At 41.3% G+C, this 23882-nt stretch overlaps 1 protein-coding gene across 1 annotated transcript in view; it reads right to left on the reverse strand.

The window, feature by feature from the left end:
* The window catches only part of ST6GALNAC3 (ST6 N-acetylgalactosaminide alpha-2,6-sialyltransferase 3), a 630739-nt gene extending 616717 nt beyond the window's left edge, over positions 1 to 14022 (reverse strand). The window contains exon 1 of the mRNA XM_081490156.1: positions 13855 to 14022. Within this exon, the coding sequence (XP_081346282.1) occupies positions 13855 to 13872 (18 nt within the window). The 5' untranslated portion in view covers positions 13873 to 14022. The remainder of the gene's footprint in view (positions 1 to 13854) is intronic.
* Between the last annotated feature and the right edge of the window lie 9860 nt (positions 14023 to 23882).

Here is a 23882-nt window from a genome sequence, read left to right on the forward strand (position 1 = left end):
CTCATTGGAAAAGACCCTGATGCAGGGAAAGACAAGGCAGGAGGAAAAGGGGATGAAGAAGATAAGATGGTTGGATGGCATCACCAACTCAATGGAATCTGAGCAAACTCCAGGAGATGGTGAAGGACAGGGAAGCCTGGCATGCTGCAGTCCAAGGGGTCACAAAGAGTTGGACACGACTTAGCAACTGAACAACAACAAAGGTAGGTTATTGTTACAATTACTATTATTCATACAGGCCATAATTTAGAAAAAAAAATTAAAATCTTTAGCTTCTGTTTTATCTTCATTCCCTTTGCCCCTCCTCTGACCCATAGTACTTGACTTCTCTCTAACTGCTTGGTAATAAACTTCCTCTTCATGGAAGAAAAGAGGGGTGGGGAAAGGTCAAACACAGACCCCTTTAACCTATACAAATCTGGAAAAATATACAGTGAATTACAATGGTTTCAATACAGAACTCTAGAGTGGTATTTGGTTCAGATGTCATTTCTTTAAGTAAAATTTGAATATCAAGGGTACAAAATGGGTGAGAAGAAAACAAACCCCAATTTACCAATAAGTTAGTAGTCACATGTAGAAATCTTGGCTCAGCTCAAGTCATCAACCAGGTCGCTATGGTTAAACAGCATAGCAGAATTAAATAAATATTAAACCTGCCAAGGAGCAAATAATTAAGTGACATAAACCAGGATATGAGAGAAAGAGATTTTCTAACTCCCAACTGAAAGAATGTAAAGAATAAATAACAAAACATCATAAGGTGTCACTGGTTCAGGTACCTGCTGCTGCTGGAGAATGAATATTCTTCAAGAACTAGGGAGAAAGAAAGGAGGACAAGGTGGAGAAAGTTAGTAATAAAAGAGCAAAGTAGTAGTAAAGTCAGCCTCTAGGCCATGGCAAAGGTGTGTGGGATGACACCCATTGGCTGTCATCAATGCCACACCACTGATTCTATACCAGGAGCCCCAGTGGCTCAGCGGTAAAGAATCTGACAGTGATACAGGAGATGCAGGAGATGAGGGTTCGATCCCTTGGAGGGGAAGATCCCCTGGAGGAGGAAATGGCAACCCACTTCCATATTCTTGCCTGGAAAATCCCATGGACAGAGGAGCCTGGTGGACTATGGTCCATGAGATCACAAAGAGTTGGACACGACAGCAATTGAGCACACACACAGAAAGGACTTGGGTTTCCCGGAGAAGAATTCCTATTGGAATGGTTTTTACCTTGGGAACTCACTCTGCAAGATATTTCATTTGCTTGGCAAGAGTTCCATAAGGCTTCCCTTGTACAGTGAAGATTTACAAGGCTGAGATGATGGTTCTTTAGACATAGCCAGCTGAACTCAGGTTCTGCCATCCACAAGTCCCTGCATCCCCATGTTTGGCCATTTCCAGTTTCGCCATCCGTGGCTTCTGCTCATCCCAGTTCTGCTGTCCACCAAATTATAGAAAGTTTCCAAAAGCAAAAACTTGGATCTGCCTTGCACTGCAACTATTTACATTGTATTTACAACTTTTTACATAAAATGTACATTGTATTAGTGTAAGTATTCAAAGATGGGGCTTCCCTGGTGCCTCAGAGGGTAAAGAATCTGCCTGCAATGCAGGAGACCTGGGTTCAATCCCTGGGTCGGCAAGATCCCCTGGAGACGGGAACAGCTACCCACTCCAGTATGCTTGCCTGGAGAATTCCACTGACAGAGGAGCCTAGCAGGCTACAGTCCCAAAGAGTCAGACAGGACTGAGCGACTAACACACAATGAAAGATGAATTTAAAGCATGTGGATGGATGTGCATAGGTCATATACAAATACGATGCTATTTAATATAAGGGACTTGAACACCCTCAGATTTTGGTATCACCATGGGTATTGGAACCAATCGCCAGGAGACAGATGGATACCTGGATACCAGCTGTACTTGATAATGATCTCTTTAACACCTGTACTGGGGACAGGCTAGGAGGCCAAAGATGAAAGTGGAAAAATCAGAAAAATGGGCTCCACAATAAATAAAAGCACATAAATGGAGATCCAGGAGAAAGCAAACATCTAGAGATTTATTTTCTTTTTTATGCCAATATGAGCCTATAAGAGATTAAATCAGCAGTTTCCAATGCTTTTTGTTACTTATTAAAGTCCCAAACAAGGCTATGAATCATCAACATGGAAAAAACAAAAGCTATCATCTTTCACCAGGCTTCATTTTTCCCATTCCTAATTCTTAAATAATGACTTTTTAAATATGAGACTAAGTCAATAATTAAGAAAGTGAACTCTAGCACTAACCCATTAACTTCCACTACCAAAGCCAGGACAATCTGACTACAGAAGCTGTTTCCTATACCCCAAGGTCTTGTTAGCCAGCAGAGAAACGAGGGTCATAGTGTGAGAAAGGGTTTGACATATAATCAGCAGGAACCAAATTCCTTGTTTATAAATCATCATAAACTGATTTTGAAACTGATTTGAAAGAAACAGAGTTTCTAGAAATGCAAGAGGCATGGCACTAGTGACAGATTCATTTCAGACCCAGTCCCTTGCTACCAGACACAGAGGCACAAGCATTTCAACATTCATGGTGGCCTGAGTCCCATAGCATCAGAAAGCTTGGGGCTTAACGAAAACAATGTAGGCAGAAATCAAATGATCACAATACCTGAAAAGGCCATTAGAATGCACTTGACTTAAATTTGTAGTTAGTTTTTGTTGGGGAATACATGAGTTTGAGGGCCTCCCTGGTGACTCAGATGGTAAAAAATCCGCCTGCCAACACAGGAGACCCAGGTTCAATCCTTGGGACAGGAAGATCCCCTAGAAAAGGGAATGGCAACCCACTCCAGTATTCTTGCCTGGAGAATTCCATGGACAGAGGATCCTGGTGAGCTTCAGTTGATAGGGTCACAGAGTCAGACACGACTAAGTGACTAACACACACACAGCTTTGAAGCCATTCGTCACTCAGCAGCAATTTATTGAGCAGGATGTAGTATGATAGGGCTAATTGAAGTATGGTTGGCAGCAAGCAGCATCACCTGGAGGCTTGTTAGAAATGCAGATTCTTAGATGCCAGTCCATAACTATGGCATCATCAACTCTGGGGGTGGGGCTTAGAAATCTCTGGTGTAAAAAGCCCTTCAGGAGGTCCTGTAGTTCAAGCTGAGGGGCAGTGTGGTCAGCTTATCTGTGAGAAGCAATGGACTTAGGGATCAAGCTTTGGAGTCTGAATCCCAGTCCCACTATGTGACTTTGGGGAGTTACTTATCCTCTCTGGGCTTCAGTTTCCTCTTTCACATGGAGTTCTTGGCTCCATATTCACTAAATATCCCTGATAATCATGATGTGAGGCCCAGGTGTGAGTACTCTGACTGCCCCTGGCTCTTACAGTCTACAGTAAGAACTCAACAGTTCAGCGTAGGCTTGCACACTTTTTCTGTAAAGGGAAAGATAGTGAATATTTAAGAATTTGCAAGCCACAGAGCCTACATGTCAGCTTCTCAAGTCTGCCATTACAGCACAAAAGCACACTAAGACACTAAGACATGGATAAACATGGCTATATTCCGGTAAAACTTTATTCAGGGACATCAATATTGGAATTTCTTACATTTTCACATCATTAAATCTTCTTCTTTTGATTGTTTTCAACCATTTTAGAACACAAAACCCATTCTGAACTTGCACACTACATATAAACAGGCACCAGGCTGGATCTGACCTAAGGGCTATTAGTTTGCGGACCTTGGTCTAGTGTTCTTTCATTGACAAAGTTGTTACGCGATATGAAGGGCTTCCCTTGTGGCTCAGCTGGTAGAGAATCTGCCTGCAATGAGGCTGACCTGGGTTCGATCCCTGGGTTGGGAAGATCCCCTGGAGAAGGGAAAGGCTACCCACTCCAGTATTCTGGCCTGGAGAATTCCATGGACTGTATAGTCCGTGGGGTTGCAAAGAGTCGGGCACGACTGAGCGACTTTCACTTCACTACGCGATATGAACTAGTTTCCTCATCTGTCGGATGAAAGTCATAATACCCATCCTGTAATCTTGCTGAGGGATAATAAATATCTGTAAAATATCTGGCGGGCTGTCTGCCAGAGAGAAGGTATTCAACAAATGGCACCTGCTGTCGTTAACAATGAAACATTCTCCACATGAAAAAATGCTAACACTCTATGATTCAGGAAGTCTAGGCAGAGCCGGGCAGGAATACAACTCAGTGCAGGCAACCAAAACAGCACTGCATGTTTACAAAGTGATTTACTCTAAGTACCACCAGACATACATCTATTAGCATATTGCTGAATTTATAGACACAAATAAACAGTCAAAAAATAAGCAAACTGTACAAAGGAACTCCAATCACCTTACTCTCTTGACTTAAAAGAAGACATGTGGTTTATTCTGTATGTCTAAATTGCTGCCATATGTGTACCGTCCTCCTGGAGCAAAGGAACTATTCAAATAAAAGTGCATAAAGTCTGTCTCTGACCTCAAAGCCTCCAGAAGTTCACACTACCTCACTGAGACCAAAGCAGCAGTCTCCTGGGAGAATTCACAGCTGCTCAACATCTGGGGGGCCAATCGAGCTCAGGATATGAAAAAGCTTAGGACTCCATTTCAGATGAAATTTTAAGGGCTCACCAAAGGCTTAAATGCATCTTTGGAGCAACTTAGACATGTGAATCTACTTTGTCAACTGAACATTTTATAAAATCTAAATAGAGATCAAGTATTGGTGATGAAACTTTATCATCCAAATTGAAATATGCTGCAATGGCAAAATATACACAGACATGAAGACTTATGAAACAAGTATAAATAGCTTATTTATAAGTTGATATTGACTCCAAATTAACATGAACATGTTTTGAATATTTGGGGTTAAATAAAATACATTACTAAATAAATTCTAACTACTTCTTTTTGCTTTCTTTTTAATGTGGCTCTTACAAATAAAAAATTACCTAAGTGGCCTGCATTATATTTCTACTGGACAGTACTGCTGCAGAACATTAAATAAAGGTATTATTGTCATTACTCAAACTCATCACAAAACTGGAATCAGACTTGGAGTCTGTGTAGCATGGTCTTTTTCCTGTCCACACCCTAGAGAACAGCTCTTCTTTCTTGGGTACCCTTTTCCCTGATTGATAAGGCAAACCTGTCACAGAGAGAGATTTTCTCATCTCTTTCTTCAAAGTCAAGCACACCATTGGGGCCAAGAACACCAAACAACTATACTAGGAATCGCAGCCCTGCTCTCCACAGGTGTGTACTCCTATCGTCCGAAGGAGGAGAATTGTCTAAGAACAGTCGTTTGCTTGTTCCAATCCTTAAAATCTAAGATGAGCTCCACATGCACAGTTTAAGCCCACATTACAACCCATTCCCAATCAGGACGTATACATTTCACTTCCAGTTTCCTTGTGATCGTGATCTTTCAGAGCAAGATGCAAATAGAGTTTTCAAAACTGACCGAACCTTTTATTTTGTGTCTGATAAATACACAGCTAATAAATTCCCTAGGAAACAGACTTGGATGTTAGACAGAAGTCCCTTCCAGAAAAGGATCTTACATGCAAGGGTTTTCAAACCTCAATATATATTAAGATATGATTGAATAAATGTGGGTGCCCACTTCCATTTATATTTACTGTGTGTATGCAGAGACACATACTTTTTTTACACAAACACTAGAATGACTTAGGACAAGGACTCTCTTTTCCTGGCCCCTGAGCAATCTCTTTAGGAGTTAACTGTTCCCAGTCCCCCAAATACCAGAAATTGTGAGCCCCCACCCCTCCACATCTCACAGGAAACAAGACAGAGGCCTGGAGACGTGGGGTGTGGACAAAAGGCTCTCTGAAAATGTTACCTACCCTGAGGCTGCTGTTTATTGAAGTCTCTGGATGCCCTAGGCCAAGATCTCTGATTCAGTGACTTTAAATCAAGTTAAAATCAGAACCAGAGTATACTTTTAATTCTCCAGCTGAGGAAGAAAGAAAACAATAGTGAAATCACAGATAATCTCTTCACCCCATTTGAGTCCTTTTCTTTACCTCCCTGCTGACAAACATTGACAAAGCTGCTAACAGGGAAAGGAATGAACCAATTTGGGGCTTAGCTCCTCTGACTTTCCAGGCTCTGGTGGGAGCGCTAATTGGCATTGAAACACATAAAAGGTGTAGATCAGAGTGGCCAGGGACTAACAGGATCTGGCTAATCCATAAATTGAATAATGAGCCTTTTAATAACCAGGAGCTAACTGCAGCTTTCTGTAATGGGATCCTGATAACACTTGTTTAAATCTACTCCGTTCAGTTAGAAAAATGCCTTCCTCCACTTTTTGCTGAATCTAGAAAACAGAGGACTCATCCCATCTCCAACCCTCGGGGATAAGTATGTGTTAAATTCTCACAAACAGATAAAAATTTTTCTCATGGGGAGGAGATACCATAACTTCCCCCAGACCTCTGCCGGAAAGCTTAATGGGTTCCCTTTGCTTTCCTCAAATCTAAACTCTTCTTTCCCCTACTAGTCCTCAAGATAGGTTTCCTTGATTCAAGCTGTTATCTAATTATTAATAATACTAATAATCATTTTGACATATGTGTACAGCACATTCTACTTTCCAAAGTACAAGTACAAGCTTTATCTCTTTTGGATTCCAACACCACCCCAGGGGGGATCTTGGTTGGGAAGCTTGAAGCTTATATAATCTGTGGTTCTCTTCAAGAAAATGAATATAATATTATAAATACAAAAATGCCAGAACCTCTTCAGACCCTTGGGGTGTGGTGGGGGAGTGGGAGGCGGGTCCTGAAGTTTGGCCTAACAGTAAATCCAACTCTATTACTCCTCTGCTTCACTCCCAGCTTCAAAGGGACATGGGAGTTTCTCAGGAAAGTGGGGGTGTGTGGTCATGCGACTTGCTCAGGGTCAAAAGGCTATTAATGTTAGAGGCAGAGTTAAAATCTTATTTCCACACTCTCTGTGGCCCCTCTATATCCTCTAGTTCCTCTGTCACAAAGGAAACTCTGAAGAAGGGATAACTAGAAATAACACAGCTAAAAATGAGCCCCATCAGGAATATGTTAGGAAGCTGTGTAGATTCAGAGGATGGTGAAATAAACTCAAAGCCCCTGTCAACATTCACCAAATTGGCCCTGAAGGTAAAATACACATTACATCACCAACCAGAGCCAAGTTCAACCCTACCGTCACCACTTACTAACCATAGGACCTGGGGCAAGTTAGTTAGCTTCTCTGAACCTCAGTATCCCAGGTATCAAACCGCGTCTCCTGTGTCTCCTGCATTGGCAGGCAGATTCTCTACTACTGAGCCACCTGGAAAGCCCAGGAAAAGTTTACATGAGATGATATATGTAAAGCAGGCAGCCCAGGACCCAGCCTGAACACTCTAGGTGCTCAATAAAGAACAACTGTTATTGCTGCTGTTGTTCTCAATTCATCCAAAGAGCAAAGCTTTTACATAAGCAACTCATTCCCCAAAGTGAGCTGATGGAAGTTGCAAAAGCACCGGCTGAGACACCATAAGCCTAAAAATGAGGCTGGGCAACTACTGAGCCTTCAGCATCCCTTGGGCAGCAGAAAGAAATGTCATAAAGCAGATTAAACAAAATGCCTTGTCTATTCTATGTGCTGGGATTATCTTAGAGTTTCAGGTTTACAACCTGTGTACCTGTGACATTTCTGTGGCTGTCCAGTCTCAGTGAAACCATATTATTTTCCTTTGAGATCTCATAGTCTGAGAAACACAAATTATGGTTGCAAATGTTGGAGTTTGTTTTTTGCTTTTGCTTTTATTGTTTCTTTTAACCCAGAGAACCAAATGATCATAACATGAGATAAGTCACTCCTATACTTCTTTCTCCTTTCAAGTCCAGGTGTCTGTTCTCCTTCCCTCCAGATTTCAAATTGGCTCCAGATTTTATATGAGAAGCAGTCACAGATCTAAAAGAAACAAAACTGAGAAGCAACTTAAGAAGAAAACTAATTGATAAACTACAATCTACTTGCTTATGTTAGAGTGAAAAATCCACGCTATATCTAAAAAGAATTCAGCTATTCCTGGGAGAAGCCAAGTTAGACTGTTGTATATAATTAGCATCTCAAAAAAATTATATCATTTACACAGTCAATATCTTGTTATTGTTGTTGTTTTGTCACTAAGTCATATCCAACTCTTTTATGACCCCATGGACTGTAGCCCACCAGGCTCTTCTGTTTCCCAGGCAAAAACACTGGAGTGGGTTGTCATTTCCTTCTGCAGGAGATCTTCCCAACCCAGGGACAGAATCTGTGTCTCCTACATTGGCAGGTGGATTAGTTACCACTGAGCACCTGAGAAGCCCATTCAACATTTAGGAATCTCTTTACTAAGAATCAGACTAGTTGTTATGGATATCAAGTTGAACAAGACAAGACCTTTCTTGCCCCCAAGATTCAGTTACATAACTAGCAACACCAGCACTCATATATTCCTATACCCTAGGTATTATACCTTTCTTTTCACTAAGTCTATAGTCTTACTTACAGCAAGATCAGTATTCATTTACTATACAGTCCATGGAATTCTTCAGGCCAGAATACCGTAGTGGATAGCCTTTCCCTTCTCCAGGGGATCTTCCCAACCCAGGGATCGAACCCAGGTCTCCCACATTGCAGGCAGATTCTTTACCAGCTGAGCCACAAGGGTAGCCCAAGAATACTGGGGTGGGTACCTATCCCTAGTCCAGCGGATCTTCCTGACCCAGGAACCGAACCAGGGCCTCCTGCATTGCAGACAGATTCTTTACCAACTGAGCTATCAGGGAAGCCCTCAATATGCTTAGGAAACACTAGCTGATCAACCTACTAAAGTCCCTGAGCTTTATGAATTCACAGTAAAACAAAAGAATTGAGCACATAAACAGCTAATTTACACTACAGGCTAATACTTGTCCACTACAGAGACAAAAACCAAGCCATGGGGCCACAAAGGAAGTCTGCTGAGGCAGAGGAAGGCTTGACTGCAGATGTGACACTGAAATAGGAGTTGAAAGATAAGTTGAACTCTGTGAGAGGAGGGAAAGTGATAGCAGAGAGAATTTCCTGCAGAGAAAACAGCATGTACGATAACAAAAGCAAATACTTATCAAGGACTTATTATGTGTCAGGTTCTATTCTATAGAAGCTAGCTCATTTATTCCTCATAACCTTAAGAAGTAGGCATTATTTCTGCTCCCATTTCACAGATGAAGAAACTGAGGCTTAGAGATTTCACTGCTGGAATAGGTTGGCCTGACATCAGAGACCAGGCTTTCAATCCCTATACTACACTACAAAGGCACAGAGCCATGAAAGGAGGTATATCTGAAGATTTGGAATTCATCTAGATAAGTGTCTAGATCATGGGTAAGGGAGTAGTAGGCAGTGAGGCCAGATATGCCGGCAGGGGCCAGATTCAGAAGGAACTTGCCTGCCAAGCTAAATAGCTGGGCTTATCCTGCAGGGGCTGGGGAGCCAAGACAAGCATTTAAGCCTACAAATGGGTTGATGAGCACTGTGCTTCAGCACAGTAATCTGAGAGTGATGTGGAAGACGGGCAAGTTTATGAGGAGCCCGAAGGAAAGGAGGCTATTTCAAAACACAGACCAAATATGAGGTTCTGGACAAGACAGAGGTGACAGGGATGGAGAATAATGTGCAGAGTTGAGAGATTTTCCTGAGACAGAATTAATGCAGCAATTGGTGAAGGATTAGGTCTGGAGCAGTGGGGGAAGAGTAAATGAGAAGACACCAAGCCCCTATATAACTGGATACCAACACTCATCAAATTTCCCATCAATCAAGATCAAGGTAGGGACTTCCCTGGTGGTACAGTGGTTAAGACTCTGAGCTTCCATTCCACTGCAGGGGGTATGGGTTCGACCCCTGGTCGGGGAATTAAGATCCCGCATGCCTCACAGCAGAGCCCTCCAAAAAAAGATCAATGTCATACAAGGACAGGTGACAGGTAGAGAAGATAACAGTAGCTTAGACATGCACCTATTGTGCTATTGTCTAACTGCTTCAAGTTCCTAAGTCTCAGCAACCTGGCAAAACCATAATCTTTTCCAAGGCAGAAAGAAGTGTCCTGTGTCCACATGTCCACTCAGTGTACATTTCAGCACAGAATCCAAAAAAAGAACCTTAATACAATTCACTAAATATATGTTAAATATCAAAGGTATACCTGATACTGTTCTCAAAAAGTAACTGCTGGCCAAAGATAGAAATCATTAAAGAAAATATGAATAGGTTTTCATTATAGCAAATATTAATCTGTAATTTATAAGAGAAGAAAATCAAATGACTTTTATAAATTTAAAAGTTTTATTTCACTAATAACCAAATAAATACAAAGTAAATATCTTTCTTGTCTACCAAATTTCAAAGACTTTTAAAACACCCTATGGAAAGAGAGTGGCCCTTGATTTGCTTGTTCACAATGGCCTGGCTACCCAGGAGAGCTGCCTAACCAGGAGCATGGCAAGAAATGAACCTACTAAGACTTGAGGCTGTTTTTTACTGAAGTAAACTTGCCTATTCTAACTAATGTGAAGATATTCCCATTTAACCTGTAGAATAACCCACTGAGGAATGCATGATCATCTCCATTTCAGAAACTGAGGCAATGAAATCAAGAAACTTATTAGTGGTTGCACAAATAGTAAGTGGTGGAGCCATAAACAAAACCCACATATTTCTTCAAAGTCCATGCAGTGTGGAGTAAGTATATATTCCACAATTAAATGATTATTGAGGTAATCATTATTCCATTATGAGAACCAGCTTTACACTTGGGCAGAATTGGGCCCTTACTATGCATAACACCTTGAGGGGATAATCCGTAGGGCCCCCAAAGACCACCATTTGCTGCCACAGTATAGGCTCCTCCTCTTAGCTAGTCAAGAATTCCTATTTAGGATCACTATTGTTTAGACAATAATGATAGGTTAATCAACCTTTTTGCATCTCAGTTTTCTCATATGTAAAAACGGAAAATAAGATCTACCTCTAAACTCTGTTGAGAAAACTATATTTTGCCCACGGAATAAAGTTGACCCTGCCTCAAAAGTTATCCTTCTAAAACACAAGCTTCATCACACTACATCATATTCAATCTTCAAATTACAGTTCAAATCATATATGAGTGAGAAGTCCTTCCTGATTGTCCAGTTAGAGGGTTCATTGCTTTCTCTCTCCATGCTTCTGTTATGCCTTCCACAGACCTATTACTCTTCACATTGTAAAGTAAACATTCATTTACTTTTCTATCCCCCTTACTATACTGGAAGCCAATTGAGAATGGAGTCAATGGCTTATACATTTTGTGATACCAACAGCAAGCCCAGGGCCAGTATATGGCAGAAAATATTTCATCAAAAGCAACAAAAACAGTATATCATCTTACCCTCACAAAACCCTGTCAGGCATTCTACAACTTGGGCAAATTGAGGTTCCAAGTTGCAGTGACTGTCTAATATATGCAGGATATCAAGCTTGCATGGAATCTAGGTGTATGGACTGTCCACTGCACCACATATGGCCCTTCAAAGACAAGGAGAAAAGGCCCACCACAGGCCATCAAGACCATTGTTGCACAATGGTACTTTGTTTCTCAAAGGTGGTAAGGACTCTGAATGGTTTTAGGGCAACTTAGAAAGTCATCACATGGGAAAGTATAGGGAACACAGTTAAAATATAAAGAAGGCTGGCAGATCTGAACCTAAGTCCGGGCTCACCCTGCCCTTAACCCTGTTCCCTTGGATAAATCTCTTAAACTCAGGAGCCTCGGCTTCCTCATCTGTAAAATGGGGTTTTAAACAATGATACTCATCTTGTAGGGCTTGACATAAGAATAACAGTTATATGAAATGAGCTGAGGATATAGCAAATGTTAATTAAATTGTAGTTATTATTATTTATGAGGGAAATTAGCACATATTGAATGCCTGTTCCATGAAGTATTTTTCATATCTTACATTACTTCATCCCCACAGCAACCCTGTGGAATATTACAATCTTGTGGTGCTGTTACTTTAATCTTATATTGCGGAAATTGAGACTCAGAGATGTTTTAAGCGACTTGTCCAAGGTCACACAGGTAGCATCTGGCAGAGCCTGAGTTCAGACCAAGGTCTTCCTGAGTCCAAAGCAGTTTACCTGTCTGCACCCCAGCTTGGTTTCAGTGGAGAAAAAATAAGGAGCAATCAGATATGCCCCAAATGTCTGAGGTCAGTGTGAGGGGCTGGAAAGGCAAAATTGGATCAGATTCATCTGTAGCTGGAGATGTCTTAAAAATGTTTGGAACGTGTGCAAGATGAGATAGGGGAGAAATCAAAAGGGAAGAAGACAGCCAACAATAAATGTCACACTCAACTTCCCTTTAGGCTAATAACCCAATAAATAGTAGAGATGACTCATATTCATATTTCAGTCCTTGTGCTAGAAGTCTCCAAGGTAAAAATCCCACACTGTAGTACGAATGTAAATAATAAAAATGTATTATTTGATCTTGCTACCATTACGTCCCAGAAAATGTTCCAAAATCAAACAAAGGAAGTTCAGAGAAATCACAGGAAATATCTCATCTCCTTTACTATAAGAAATGGAAACAAACTCTACTAGGTTAGTCTCTTATTTGCATCATTAGCACCAAGGCATGTTGGAAGAGGATTCAGGTAACTAATATAGCAGTAGATGGCTTCAAACCACCCTACAAAAAAACAAATGCTCTTACACACGCGCGCGCGCGCACACACACACACAAATTGATTTCTGGTGTTTTTCCTCTGTCACACATAGCTTCCCCAAACTTGGAACAAGTAGGCCTTTACACTCTCCAGTCAAGGCCCAGGAAACTTTCATGCTGTGAATGTTTTTGACTCATACAGTCAGGAGTCAGGTTAGGCACCAGTAGAAACAATAGTGTAGAAAAATGAAAAAACAAACAAATTGAAAAAATTTGAAAAAATAAACAAAATTCCCTGTGGAATAAAAAGTTCTCAGGTGAGGCACTCACACCAAGTCCTCCCACCTGATGCTACAAGGCTGTGAACCTAGAAGGATGTTCACTCCAGGCTAAGAACACACGAGAAAGAAAACTCAACAAAGAAGGGGCGCCTGAGCAGACTCTGAGAGGGAGTGAAATCATTTTGTCTGTTTGTGAGCAAAAGAAAAGTTCGACTTTAAATTTTTTAGCCAAAGTTAGGCTTGAAATTCTCTACTAATAAATACATCCTCTTGTGAACTTTTCCGAAGTGGAACTTTGGGCACACAGAGTTAGCTGATCTCACAGAAAACTCATTCCTAAGGGACTACCTGTAAACTCAGAAGTTTCTGTCTTCATATGATCAAATGTGCGGTAGAACTCCCTCTGCTCACTCTCATCCCATTCAAAAGCGCTCTACCCCTCAGCACCAATAATCCATGGCCAGCCTTTGCTCTACTGCGCGTGGCTTCAGAAAGGCCTCAGGCATCGGGGCCGCGGGATTCGCTGGATCACCCCTCCCCTCCCTGCCATCCCCATTATTCGGCACACAGCCCTGCTCTCCCCTGAAGCCAACAGTCTGCAGTTCCTTCGATGCAGGCGCGAGCAGGCAGGAATGGTGGGAAGAGAAGCCGTGCCAGCTACATGTTTCTGAATCTCCCTCCATATGCATTTGCCAAAGGAACAAAAAGAAAATCAACGCCAGGAAAAGACAACTGAGATGAGGATGCGGTGGGACCGCGGTTGACTCCGCGCCTCTGAGCAGCAATAGGCTGTCCAACCACGCGTCCGAGCCATAGATGCGATTCATTACCTTCAGGATGCAGGCCATGGCGCTCCGCCGGCCCTCCTGCCACCGAGCAGCGGGCGCGCCTGGGTCAGGGGCAGTCCCGGCGACAGGCTGGAGGCTGGTACCGCTGCAGGACCGCTCCAGCCCACATTCCCGCAGATCCAAATAAGGGGACCGCGGTGAGAGCTGCGCGGGCACAGGCCCCGCCCCTCGGGTCGTGGGGCCGCCCCCGGTCCCGTCCACTGGCTAGCGGCCTGCGAGGCCCCGCCCCCAGATCACGTGCCGTCTCTGGCGCCTGCGGCTGCCTCTTGGTGCTTGCTACTTTTTCTTTTCTGTTTTTTTTCTGTAAACTTCTGTCTGTTCATCGTATATAATGTCGCTCAGCAGCAAGCTGGGAGCTCAGATGGGTCCCGCTGGGAAGAGAAAGTGGCCTTTTCTTCTCCTCGATTCGGTCTTCGCTAACAGATCATAGAACTCATAGCAGACACTTCACACTTCTAAAGAAGTTTAGTGAGTTTGGAATCATCTCTCTCCAGGCTTTGGGTACATCAAAGGATTCTTCAAAAGTAGCAAAATTCTCCCTAAGCCGGTTAAGGAAAGAGCCTTCTTTCTACTTTAAAACCCTGTGATGGCGTTATCTAAAATTAATTTGCCATTAAAAGGGACTACAAATGTCAATCAAGGAAAGATGCAACCAACTGGAGCCTAAGTAGGATATATTTCGTTTCTAAGTACACAAGGTCTTCCGTCGTGGCTCAGGCGGTCAAGAATCCGCCTGCAATGCGGGAGACCTGGATTCGATGATCTTTCATTGCCTGGAGAATCTCATGGACAGAGGAGCCTGGCGGGCTGCAGTCCACGGGGTCGCAAAGAATCGGACACGACTGAGCGACTGAAATGAACTGATAATGCATTTCTCTTTCCTGCTTTAAGCTGATGTGTTTAGGCAAGAATACTGGAATGGATTGCCTGCCGTTCTCCAGGGAATCTTCCCAACCCAGGGATTAAAACCGTGTCTCTTACATCTCCTGCGATGGCAGGCAGGTTCTTGACCACTAGCACCACCTGGGAAGCCCATGAAAATGTGTGTATACATAAATATACTGTAAATAGGATATATGTATATATAGTATATTCTCATATATATACATTGCTGCTGCTGCTGCTAAGTCGCTTCAGTCGTGTCCGACTCTGTGCGACCCCATAGACGGCAGCCCACCAGGCTCCACCGTCCCTGGGATTCTCCAGGCAAGAATATTGGAGTGGGTTGCCATTTCCTTCTCCAGTGCATGAAAGGGAAAAGTGAAAGTGAAGTCGCTCAGTCGTGTCCGACTCTTAGCGACCCCATGGACTGTAGCCTACCAGGCTCCTCCATCCATGGGATTTTCCAGGCAAGAGTACTGGAGTGGGGTGCCATTGCCTTCTCCATATATACATTAACTGTATATAAAAATTGTGTGTGTGCATGCACACATGCACAGGACTTTGCCCTTTCCTGCAACAAGTTTAGAATTTGACAATTTTGTTGCAATTTCAGTAACAAGGTTAGATCTAAACTTTCCTATTAACACTGGAAATCCAGAGAGGCCATTTTTCACCATCCAACCTGAATACTCTGATGCTAAAACACAGTGAGATATAGCAGCTCCACCTAAGAAGCAGGTGATCTGGGAGAAGACATGTCCTGGGCCCTCTCCACATCACTTCAGCAAGCCCCCTTTCCTTGTTGACAAAAGCAACAAGGAAAGCCCAATTTCCCATCCAAAACTGACTAAGAGAAACAGTTATTTCTACGAGGAAAGTAACATCACATACGTAGCAGGAAAAGGGAGAGACCGATCTGTGTATATACACAGATCTCCACCACTTGGTCTGTCAGAGAAATATTAAAACTAGGCCCAAAATATTTACCCAAAAGAAGTTTCACTTGCTGGAAGCTCAGTCTAGTTTGCTTACATGGTGTCAGGAAAAGCACTATGGGCTGCCAGTGGTGACTGTGACATCTGAGATTGGCTCACAAACCATAGAGCAGAAACCCCGGCTTTCAAGGCATTTGATGTTTTCTTGATGAGAACATACAAAATCCCGGGAGAGCAAGAAGAACCTCGGAAAAGGGTTGCAGAGGCTGAGACTGTGGAGGAGCTGGCCTGCTCCCAAGGGAAACTCCTCTTTTTAGTCTCTGTGAGGGAGACTCTGCTCTCCTACTCCATCTGTTTCAGAGATCTGCTGTGTTTTCAAGGCAGAACTCCTTGATCCTGACGGCATGTTTTAAACCACCACTTTCTCTTATGGTCTTCAGTGGGTCAGGAGCACTCAGTATTTCATCTGTTTATGAATTCAACAAACTTTTATTGAGCTGCTACTAGAAGAATAAAATTTTTTTGAGCTAATGTTAACTGGAGGAGAAAACCTTTATTGAAGTACTATAGGACCTATCAGATAAGAGAATGATTTCTGTGGTCTCTAACATTATCTCAGGTTCTGTCAAGTGGGAAAGATAAGACATGTATGATAATACAATGTGATAAGGTCCTTAACCAGGGTTCCCTAATGGCTCAGATGGTAAAGAATCTGCATGCAATGCAGGAGACTCAGGTTCGATTCCTGGGTTGGGAAGATGCCCTGGAGAAGGGAATGGCAACTCACTCCAGTATTCTTGCCTGGAGAATCCTATAGACAGAAGAGCCTGGTGGCTACAGTCCAAGGGTCACAAAGAGTTGGACATGGCTGAGTGACTAACACAACAAGGTCCTTATCCAAAGTGGAAGCAAAGCTATAAGGAAAGAAGGGCTGAGTCTGACAGGGTGGCAGGTGGGAAGGGCAAGAGCAGACAGAGCTCTCTTTCTCCATCCAGAAAGTTTGCCGTTCTGGGAGACAGCACAGTGGCCTCCAGCGAGCAACCCCATTGAGCCCTTCCTTGCTGGATGACCTTGATCAAGTTTCTTAACCTCTCTTTAATCCTTAGTTTATTTAATAATATGTAACTCCTTGTGAAAAATAAGATAATGATTGTAAATCCACTCACCTCAATCTCTGGCACTATGAATATTCTCAAAATGGTAGCTCTTTTTCTAAAGCAAAAAAAAAAAGTTGACTAAAGAGAGTATGAATAGGATGATTTCCATTCTTCTTGGGTATCTCAGAAAAATAAACACTGAGCAGGCAAACAACTAGCATCCTGTGGCTTGGGTACATCGCCGAGAGGGTTTCACTAGCTCCCTCAGTCTTGTGTATGGATCTCTCAAGTTCCCACCCACCCGTGTCCACACTTCCCAAAATGTTATTCTTTTGTTAGCATCCATAAATTAGAACTAAATAGGGGCAGGAATTGTCATATTTTATAACAACCTAAAAACAAACTCAATCAATTCTAAAGTAAGTCTGGACTAAAAGTTTTACAAAACAATATTAACAGTCACTTTTTGAGCTGGACAGAAGTTGGGTGAGAAAAAAAGCAGTTGGATGGTAATAAAAGCAATTCTGATCCTGTTAGGGAATGAGGATACAGCCAGATGTGCAGGTGGGCACCGGTCGTCTGTTTTAAAACTGGCCAAACTATAGGAATAGCTTAGTTTAGCCCATAGATAAAGTATAATTTTCCAAGTCTCAAGTTACATGACTTAAAGCCAAAAGCCTGTTTGCAAAAATAATAATAACCAACCATAGGCACCCTGCAATTATATACAATATCCCATTTGATCCTCATGACATCCATGTGAATGTTGTCATTCTCAGCTGGTAAGCAGGGCAACAGAGATTTGAACCGAGATGGCTGGACTTCTGTGTCTGCCCTCACAACTGCTACACTCGGCTCCCAGATAGATTAGGAGCCCAATCTCTATCATCTGACACCATTCAAACTTAATCTAATTGTCTTAGATTTGATAGTCAGAAAACCAAGGGTAAGAATATATCGTCTCTAGAATACATACTAGGACCTACCCAGGTGGCGCCAATGGTAAAGAACCTGCCTGCCAATGCAGGTAGATGTAAGAGATAGGGCTTCGATCCCTGGGTTGGGAAGATTCCCTGGAGGAGGGCATGGCAATCGACTCTAGTATTCTTGCCTGGAGAATCCCATGGGCAGAGGAGCCTGGTGAGCTATGGTCCATAGAGTTGTAAAGAGTTGGACACAACTGAAGCAACTTAGCATGCACGCGTGCCTCATACAGGATACAGACTAGGATACAAAACCTAGAGCAAATATGTAAGTATGTGGGAAATAGATACATTCTATCTTTCTGAGTGTACAGGATAGGTATACTCACTTGTATCTATCAACCCCTAGCTCCTGGGTCCTACTTTAACAAAGACATTGCATACCCCATCCTGGTTTCCCATAAAACCAGATATTACCACCTTCTGTTCATGAGAATTTCATCTGACCAAAGACTCTCACTGCTGTATCTCTCATTGTTGTAAGATGTGGGTGGGGCCTGCTGTATGGTAGCCTGCCAGCCCTTGCTTTCCTCCATGGTAAGATCCTTGGGAACTGACCCTATTGTTACATCAGCCTACCGTGGGTTCTTCTGGGCTCTAATGGTCCATCTTCCTTTTCCTCACCAGCCTTTCACCTTAATTTTAATATGCCTTAAGGCTGAGATTTTATAAGTTATAACAAGTCATGGGCTAAAATGTTCTATTTAAATTCAGTTTTGCTTTCAATGTAAACAGTCCCATTACTATGTAATTCTCTGAGTTATAATGTTTCCTGATAGAAATAGAATTAAAACTCAGACTCCCATAACTTTTCCAATTTCATCTTGCACACATATTAACTTAATATATTTGTATTCAACACAGAGTCATTTATTAAGGTTTTAATTGGATCTCAGTTTTTCCCATCTAAAATTTTTCAATGAATTCCAGATATCATAAAACTCTTCTTGTCATCCACTACATAAATTATGCTTCTATAGGAGACTGTGTCTAGAAGATCCATTATACAATGTTGTGGGGAATTCATTTTTTTACATTCTGAGCCAGGATAGGAAATGATTTTTTTTTTTCTAGAATGCATTGCACTGTTACAATTTTGACCTAGGGAATTTTTCATATCCTAAAGCACATCTATTTGTCCATGTCCATGTGTGTGTCTGCATCTGTATCTATATCCAAGTATCCTGTGGTTGTGCTCTTCTAGGTAAGTATTTATGAGACTATATTGACATGTGAGTTAAGCTTTATTTCCCTCCATTTAGGGTAGAAGATCATTCTAAAATTTCATCCATTTTACATTCCCAACACTTGAGCTTACTATTTTTCAAAGCTTTACACAGTTCTAATCCAGATTTCATCATTATCCCTGACTATACTCATACTTATCTGGGATTAGCTCCAAAACAAGTTATGTATTTTTACTTTAAATTGCATTTTTTAAAATATTATATATTTTCTCATTCTCAATGTTCTCCCTTAACTTCATCTCAGCTCTACTCTACTGAATGATCTACTGAGAAATGATCTTCCTACTGCTGCTACTGCTGCTGCTAAGTCGCTTCAGTCGTGTCCGACTCTGTGCGACCCCATAGACGGCAGCCCACCAGGCTCCGCCGTCCCTGGGATTCTCCAGGCAAGAATACTGGAGTGGGTTGCCATTTCCTTCTCCAGTGCATGAAAGGGAAAAGTGAAAGTGAAGTTGCTCAGTCGTGTCCGACTCTTAGCGACCCCATGGACTGTAGCCTACCAGGCTCCTCCGTCCATGGGATTTTCCAGGCAAGAGTACTGGAGTGGGGTGCCATTGCCTTCTCCGAATGATCTTCCTATCATTTCTCAAAAAAAATTTTTTAAATGAGACAAAAAATTTTAAAAGATATCTGTTTTTAAGTAAAAGAGAAAAATGTGAAATTAGTATTTTACCTAATTTTTATTACCTAGAAGAATGTAGGTTTTACCCAGGTTTGGTTTCCTTAAAGAATTCCCCTTAAGATTTTTTAAAAACATAGTCAACTGAAAGCAAACATGGCTAGAAGCACTGGCATGTCATTTGAATTTGGTTTGTATTGGATTTCTCTAAGATTATTGAAGCCTCCGCTATTAATTGAGTCTGATATTTCTTAACCACATTTCCCAGAGTTTGTTTTCTTTTTATGCTGAGGTTCTTCCCATGTGTTTCTCTACACTCTTCTTATATTTCACCCCTTAGCGAGGCTTGGTGACACGCTGCCTTAAAATATTAGAGGAAATTTGGTATTTGAAGTGAATCCATGGTGGATCTGATACGAACACCCACAGGAGGGGTCTAACATTTGGCCTCCTTCTGCAGTGTGTCTTTGCCTGAACCACTTTTTCTCTAATGATCTGGCTCTCACAAATCCTCTAGAGAGAGTTAGCTTCTTTGGTCAATTCTTTGTGCAGGAGTCATCTAAATACACTCTTAGGAAAGCCCCAAAACACAAGGTACTGTTTCACGTCCAACAACGTCAAAATCTGTGAGAGCTGCTCACAGCACACCTGTGGGAGGTTAGGATGGACAACCTCAGAGAGTCAACGTACATGGCCTTTGCTGAAATGGCATTCATTCTTTTGAAGAGCAACAATTCTAAAGCAACAGTGGGGTTAGGAATCTGAACCATTGTTGTTCATTTTTTCTGATTTAACAAACATTTGTAGGCATAGGTGATGTCTTTAGGAAGCAGAGGCAGTTTGGCTTCCTCCTATATTCAAAACCTGCAAGGATTCCTTTTCATCTCAAGCTAGGTGTATTATAAGCATGCCAACATTACTTTCCATTATAATTGCCCATTATTCTCTTACATCGGGAGTCAGCGAGCTTTGTTAGTATTGATCTATATAGTAAATATTTTAGACTTTTTAAGCCATTTATTCTCTGTCACAACTACTCAGTTCTGCCATTGTACCACATTGTACCTGTGGTACACATGTACATTGTACAGTCTGCATTGTACCACAAAAGCAGCCATAGACATAAACAAATGGATAGTGGCTGTATGCCAATAAAACCTTATTGGTGGACACTGAAGTTTAAATTTCATATGTATTTTCAGTGTTATGAATATTCTTCTTCTTTTATTTTTTTCAAATATAAGAAAAAGTAGCAAGAATACACAGAACTATACAAAAAAGATCTTCAAGACCCAGATAAGCATGATGGTGTGATCACTCACCTAGAGCCAGACATCCTGGAATGTGAAGTCCAGTGAGCCTTAGGAAACATCATTATGAACAAAGCTAGTGGAGGTGAGGAATTACAATTAAGCTATTTCAAATCCTAAAAGATGATACTGTGAAAGTGCTGTACTCAATATGTCAGAAAATTTGGAAAATTCAGCAGTGGCCACAAGACTGGAAAAGGTCAGTATTTATTTCAATCCCAAAGAAAGGCAATGTTCAAACTACCGCACAATTGCACTCATCTCACACACTCACAAAGTAATGCTCAAAATTTACCAAGCCAGGCTTCAACAATACGTGAACTGAGAACTTCCAGATGTTTAAGCTGGATTTAGAAAAGGCAGAGGAACCAGAGATCAAATTGCCAACATCCACTGGATCATCGAAAAAGCAAGAGAGTTCCAGAAAAACATCTGCTTTACTGACTACGTCAAAACCTTTGTGTGGATCACAACAAACTGTGGAAAATTCTGAAAGAGATGGGAATACCAGAGCACCTTACCTGCCTCCTGAGAAATTTGTGTGCAGGTCAAGAAACAACAGTTATAACTGGACAGGGAACAACAGACTGGTTCCAAATCGGGAAAGGAGTATGTCAAGGCTGCATATTGTCATCCTGCTTATTTAACTTATATGCAGATTACATCATGCAAAATGCTGGGCTGGATGAAACACAAGCTGGAATCAAGATTGCTGGGAGAAATATCAATCACTTCAGATATGCAGATGACACCACCCTTATGGCAGAAAGCAAAGAAGAACTGAAGAGTCTCTTGATGAAAATTGAAGAGGAGAGTGAAAAAGTTGGCTTAAAACTCAACATTCAGAAAACTAAGATCATGGCATCTGTTCCCATCACTTCATGGCAAATAGATGGGGAAACAGTGGAAACAGTGTCAGACTTTATTTTGGGGGGCTCCAAAATCACTGCAGTGGGTGACTACAGCCGTGAAATTAAAAGACGCTTGCTCTTTGGAAGGAAAGCTATGATCAACCTAGACAGTATATTAAAAAGCAGAGACATTACTTTGCCAACAAAGGTCCATCTAGTCAAAGCTATGGTTTTTCCAGTAGTCATGTACAGATATGAGAGTTGGACTATAAAGAAAGCTGAGTGCCGAAGAATTGATGCTTTGGAACTGTGGTGTTGGAGAAGACTCTTGAGAGTCCCTTGGACTACAAGGAGATCCAACCAGTCCATCCTAAATGAAATCAGTCCTGAATATTCATTGGAAGGACTCATGCTGAAGTTGAAACTCCAATACTTTGGCCACCTGATGCGAGGAACTGACTCACTAGAAAAGACCCTGATGCTGGGAAAGATTGAAGGCAGGAAGGAGAAAGGGATGACAGAGAATGAGATGGTTGGAGGGCATCACTGACTCGATAGACATGAGTTTGAGTAAGCTCTGTGAATTGGTGATGGACAGGGAAGCCTGGTGTGCTGCAGTCCATGGGGTCGCAAGGAGTCCGACATGACTGAGCAACTGAACTGAACTGAAAAATATATGATTCGTTCTTGGTTCTGCAGGTTATATAAAGTAGTCTCCAGGCCAGATTTAGCCCAAAATTGGTTTGTCAACCCCATCTTAATCTTTGTACTCTTCATGCAGCCAGTTTTCACCATCCTTCATGGCTGAATCAAATTGGTGACTTTTTGGACATCCTAGTCTACCAAAGATTTCCCTATTTGAATTCTAGCAATTACTGTTTGCAAAAATCTTTGTTGGTTAATCACATCCTGTTTCATGGCATTTCTTCTAACATTAATTTGTCCTATTACCTAATCTTTATTTTGACTTTTATTTTTGGCCTTACTTCCCAAATAGATCGTAAGCTTCCTGACATTTCTTTATTCTTTTCATCTTTCACTTCTCTGTGCCGCAAACAAGGAAACACAGCAACTATGAAGAGATAACGAAGAATGTCAAGTGAGAAAGTGTTAGCAGCCACAAATTTATAAGCTTGAAAAATCAGGCTGTCCTACCATTTTGGACACTACTCAAAGATTTTGAGAAAAGAATTTTGCATGTATTAGGAATATGATATTCTCAGATCATCTTATATTTCTTTTTAAAGCATATATCATCTTAGTCTTTTTTATTTTTTAATCAACAGACTGATTACTTGATTTAGATGGATTTTGCAGCCCATGTTTAATGACAAGAATGGCCTGTAATTACCCCTGTGGGTGTTCTCAGTTGATTAAGAAATCAGTGATGCTTTTCTTCTAAATGAAAACTGCCTTATTTCCATCATGATACTTAAAAAAAATCACTATGTACAGTATTTTTTAATTAGTCGCAATGCATTCTGTTTATCCAATATTTATTCTCCTTAAAAATTACTTTCTGGCTTACACTACTATTTTTTCCAGTTCATTTCACTTTATTTTACCTTTATTAAAATGAAATGAATCAGATCTTATAAATAAATTCATTTTGTCTAATAGATGAAGAGATCTGAATTTTCAAAGGTATCAAATATTTAAATAACTGAGTTTGCAGTTTTTACTGACACTCTTGTAGTTAAGAAATAGTAAGAAGCTCTGTTCTAAATTATGACATAGTCCTAATAAGATTAGTCTTCCCTTCCAAGTGGTGAATTCAGCAGTATTCAGGACAAGCATGGCATGATTAGGACACTAGAAAAACTATCATTTCCTTTATCTCTTATCAGCTTACATTTTAAATGAGTTACCATTTTCTCCATTTTTGAATTTTAATTAAAATTTGCCATTTGAAAATAGGTGAAAATTATTAAACCACCTCTCTCCTGATAAACTAGCCTCTCTGTATTTTCAACAAAAGTATGTCTATAGTATAGCCATTGGATGAATCTAAAATTTTTTTTAAAAACTACATTTTTCTAAACATACAAAAATGTTTCCTACCTACGCCCTGCTTTTTTCTTTGACC

The sequence above is a fragment of the Giraffa tippelskirchi genome, chromosome 5 (genome assembly GCF_054371585.1).
Source record: "Giraffa tippelskirchi isolate mGirTip1 chromosome 5, T2T-mGirTip1v1.2.pri, whole genome shotgun sequence".
In the NCBI taxonomy this organism is placed as follows: Eukaryota; Metazoa; Chordata; class Mammalia; order Artiodactyla; family Giraffidae; genus Giraffa; species Giraffa tippelskirchi.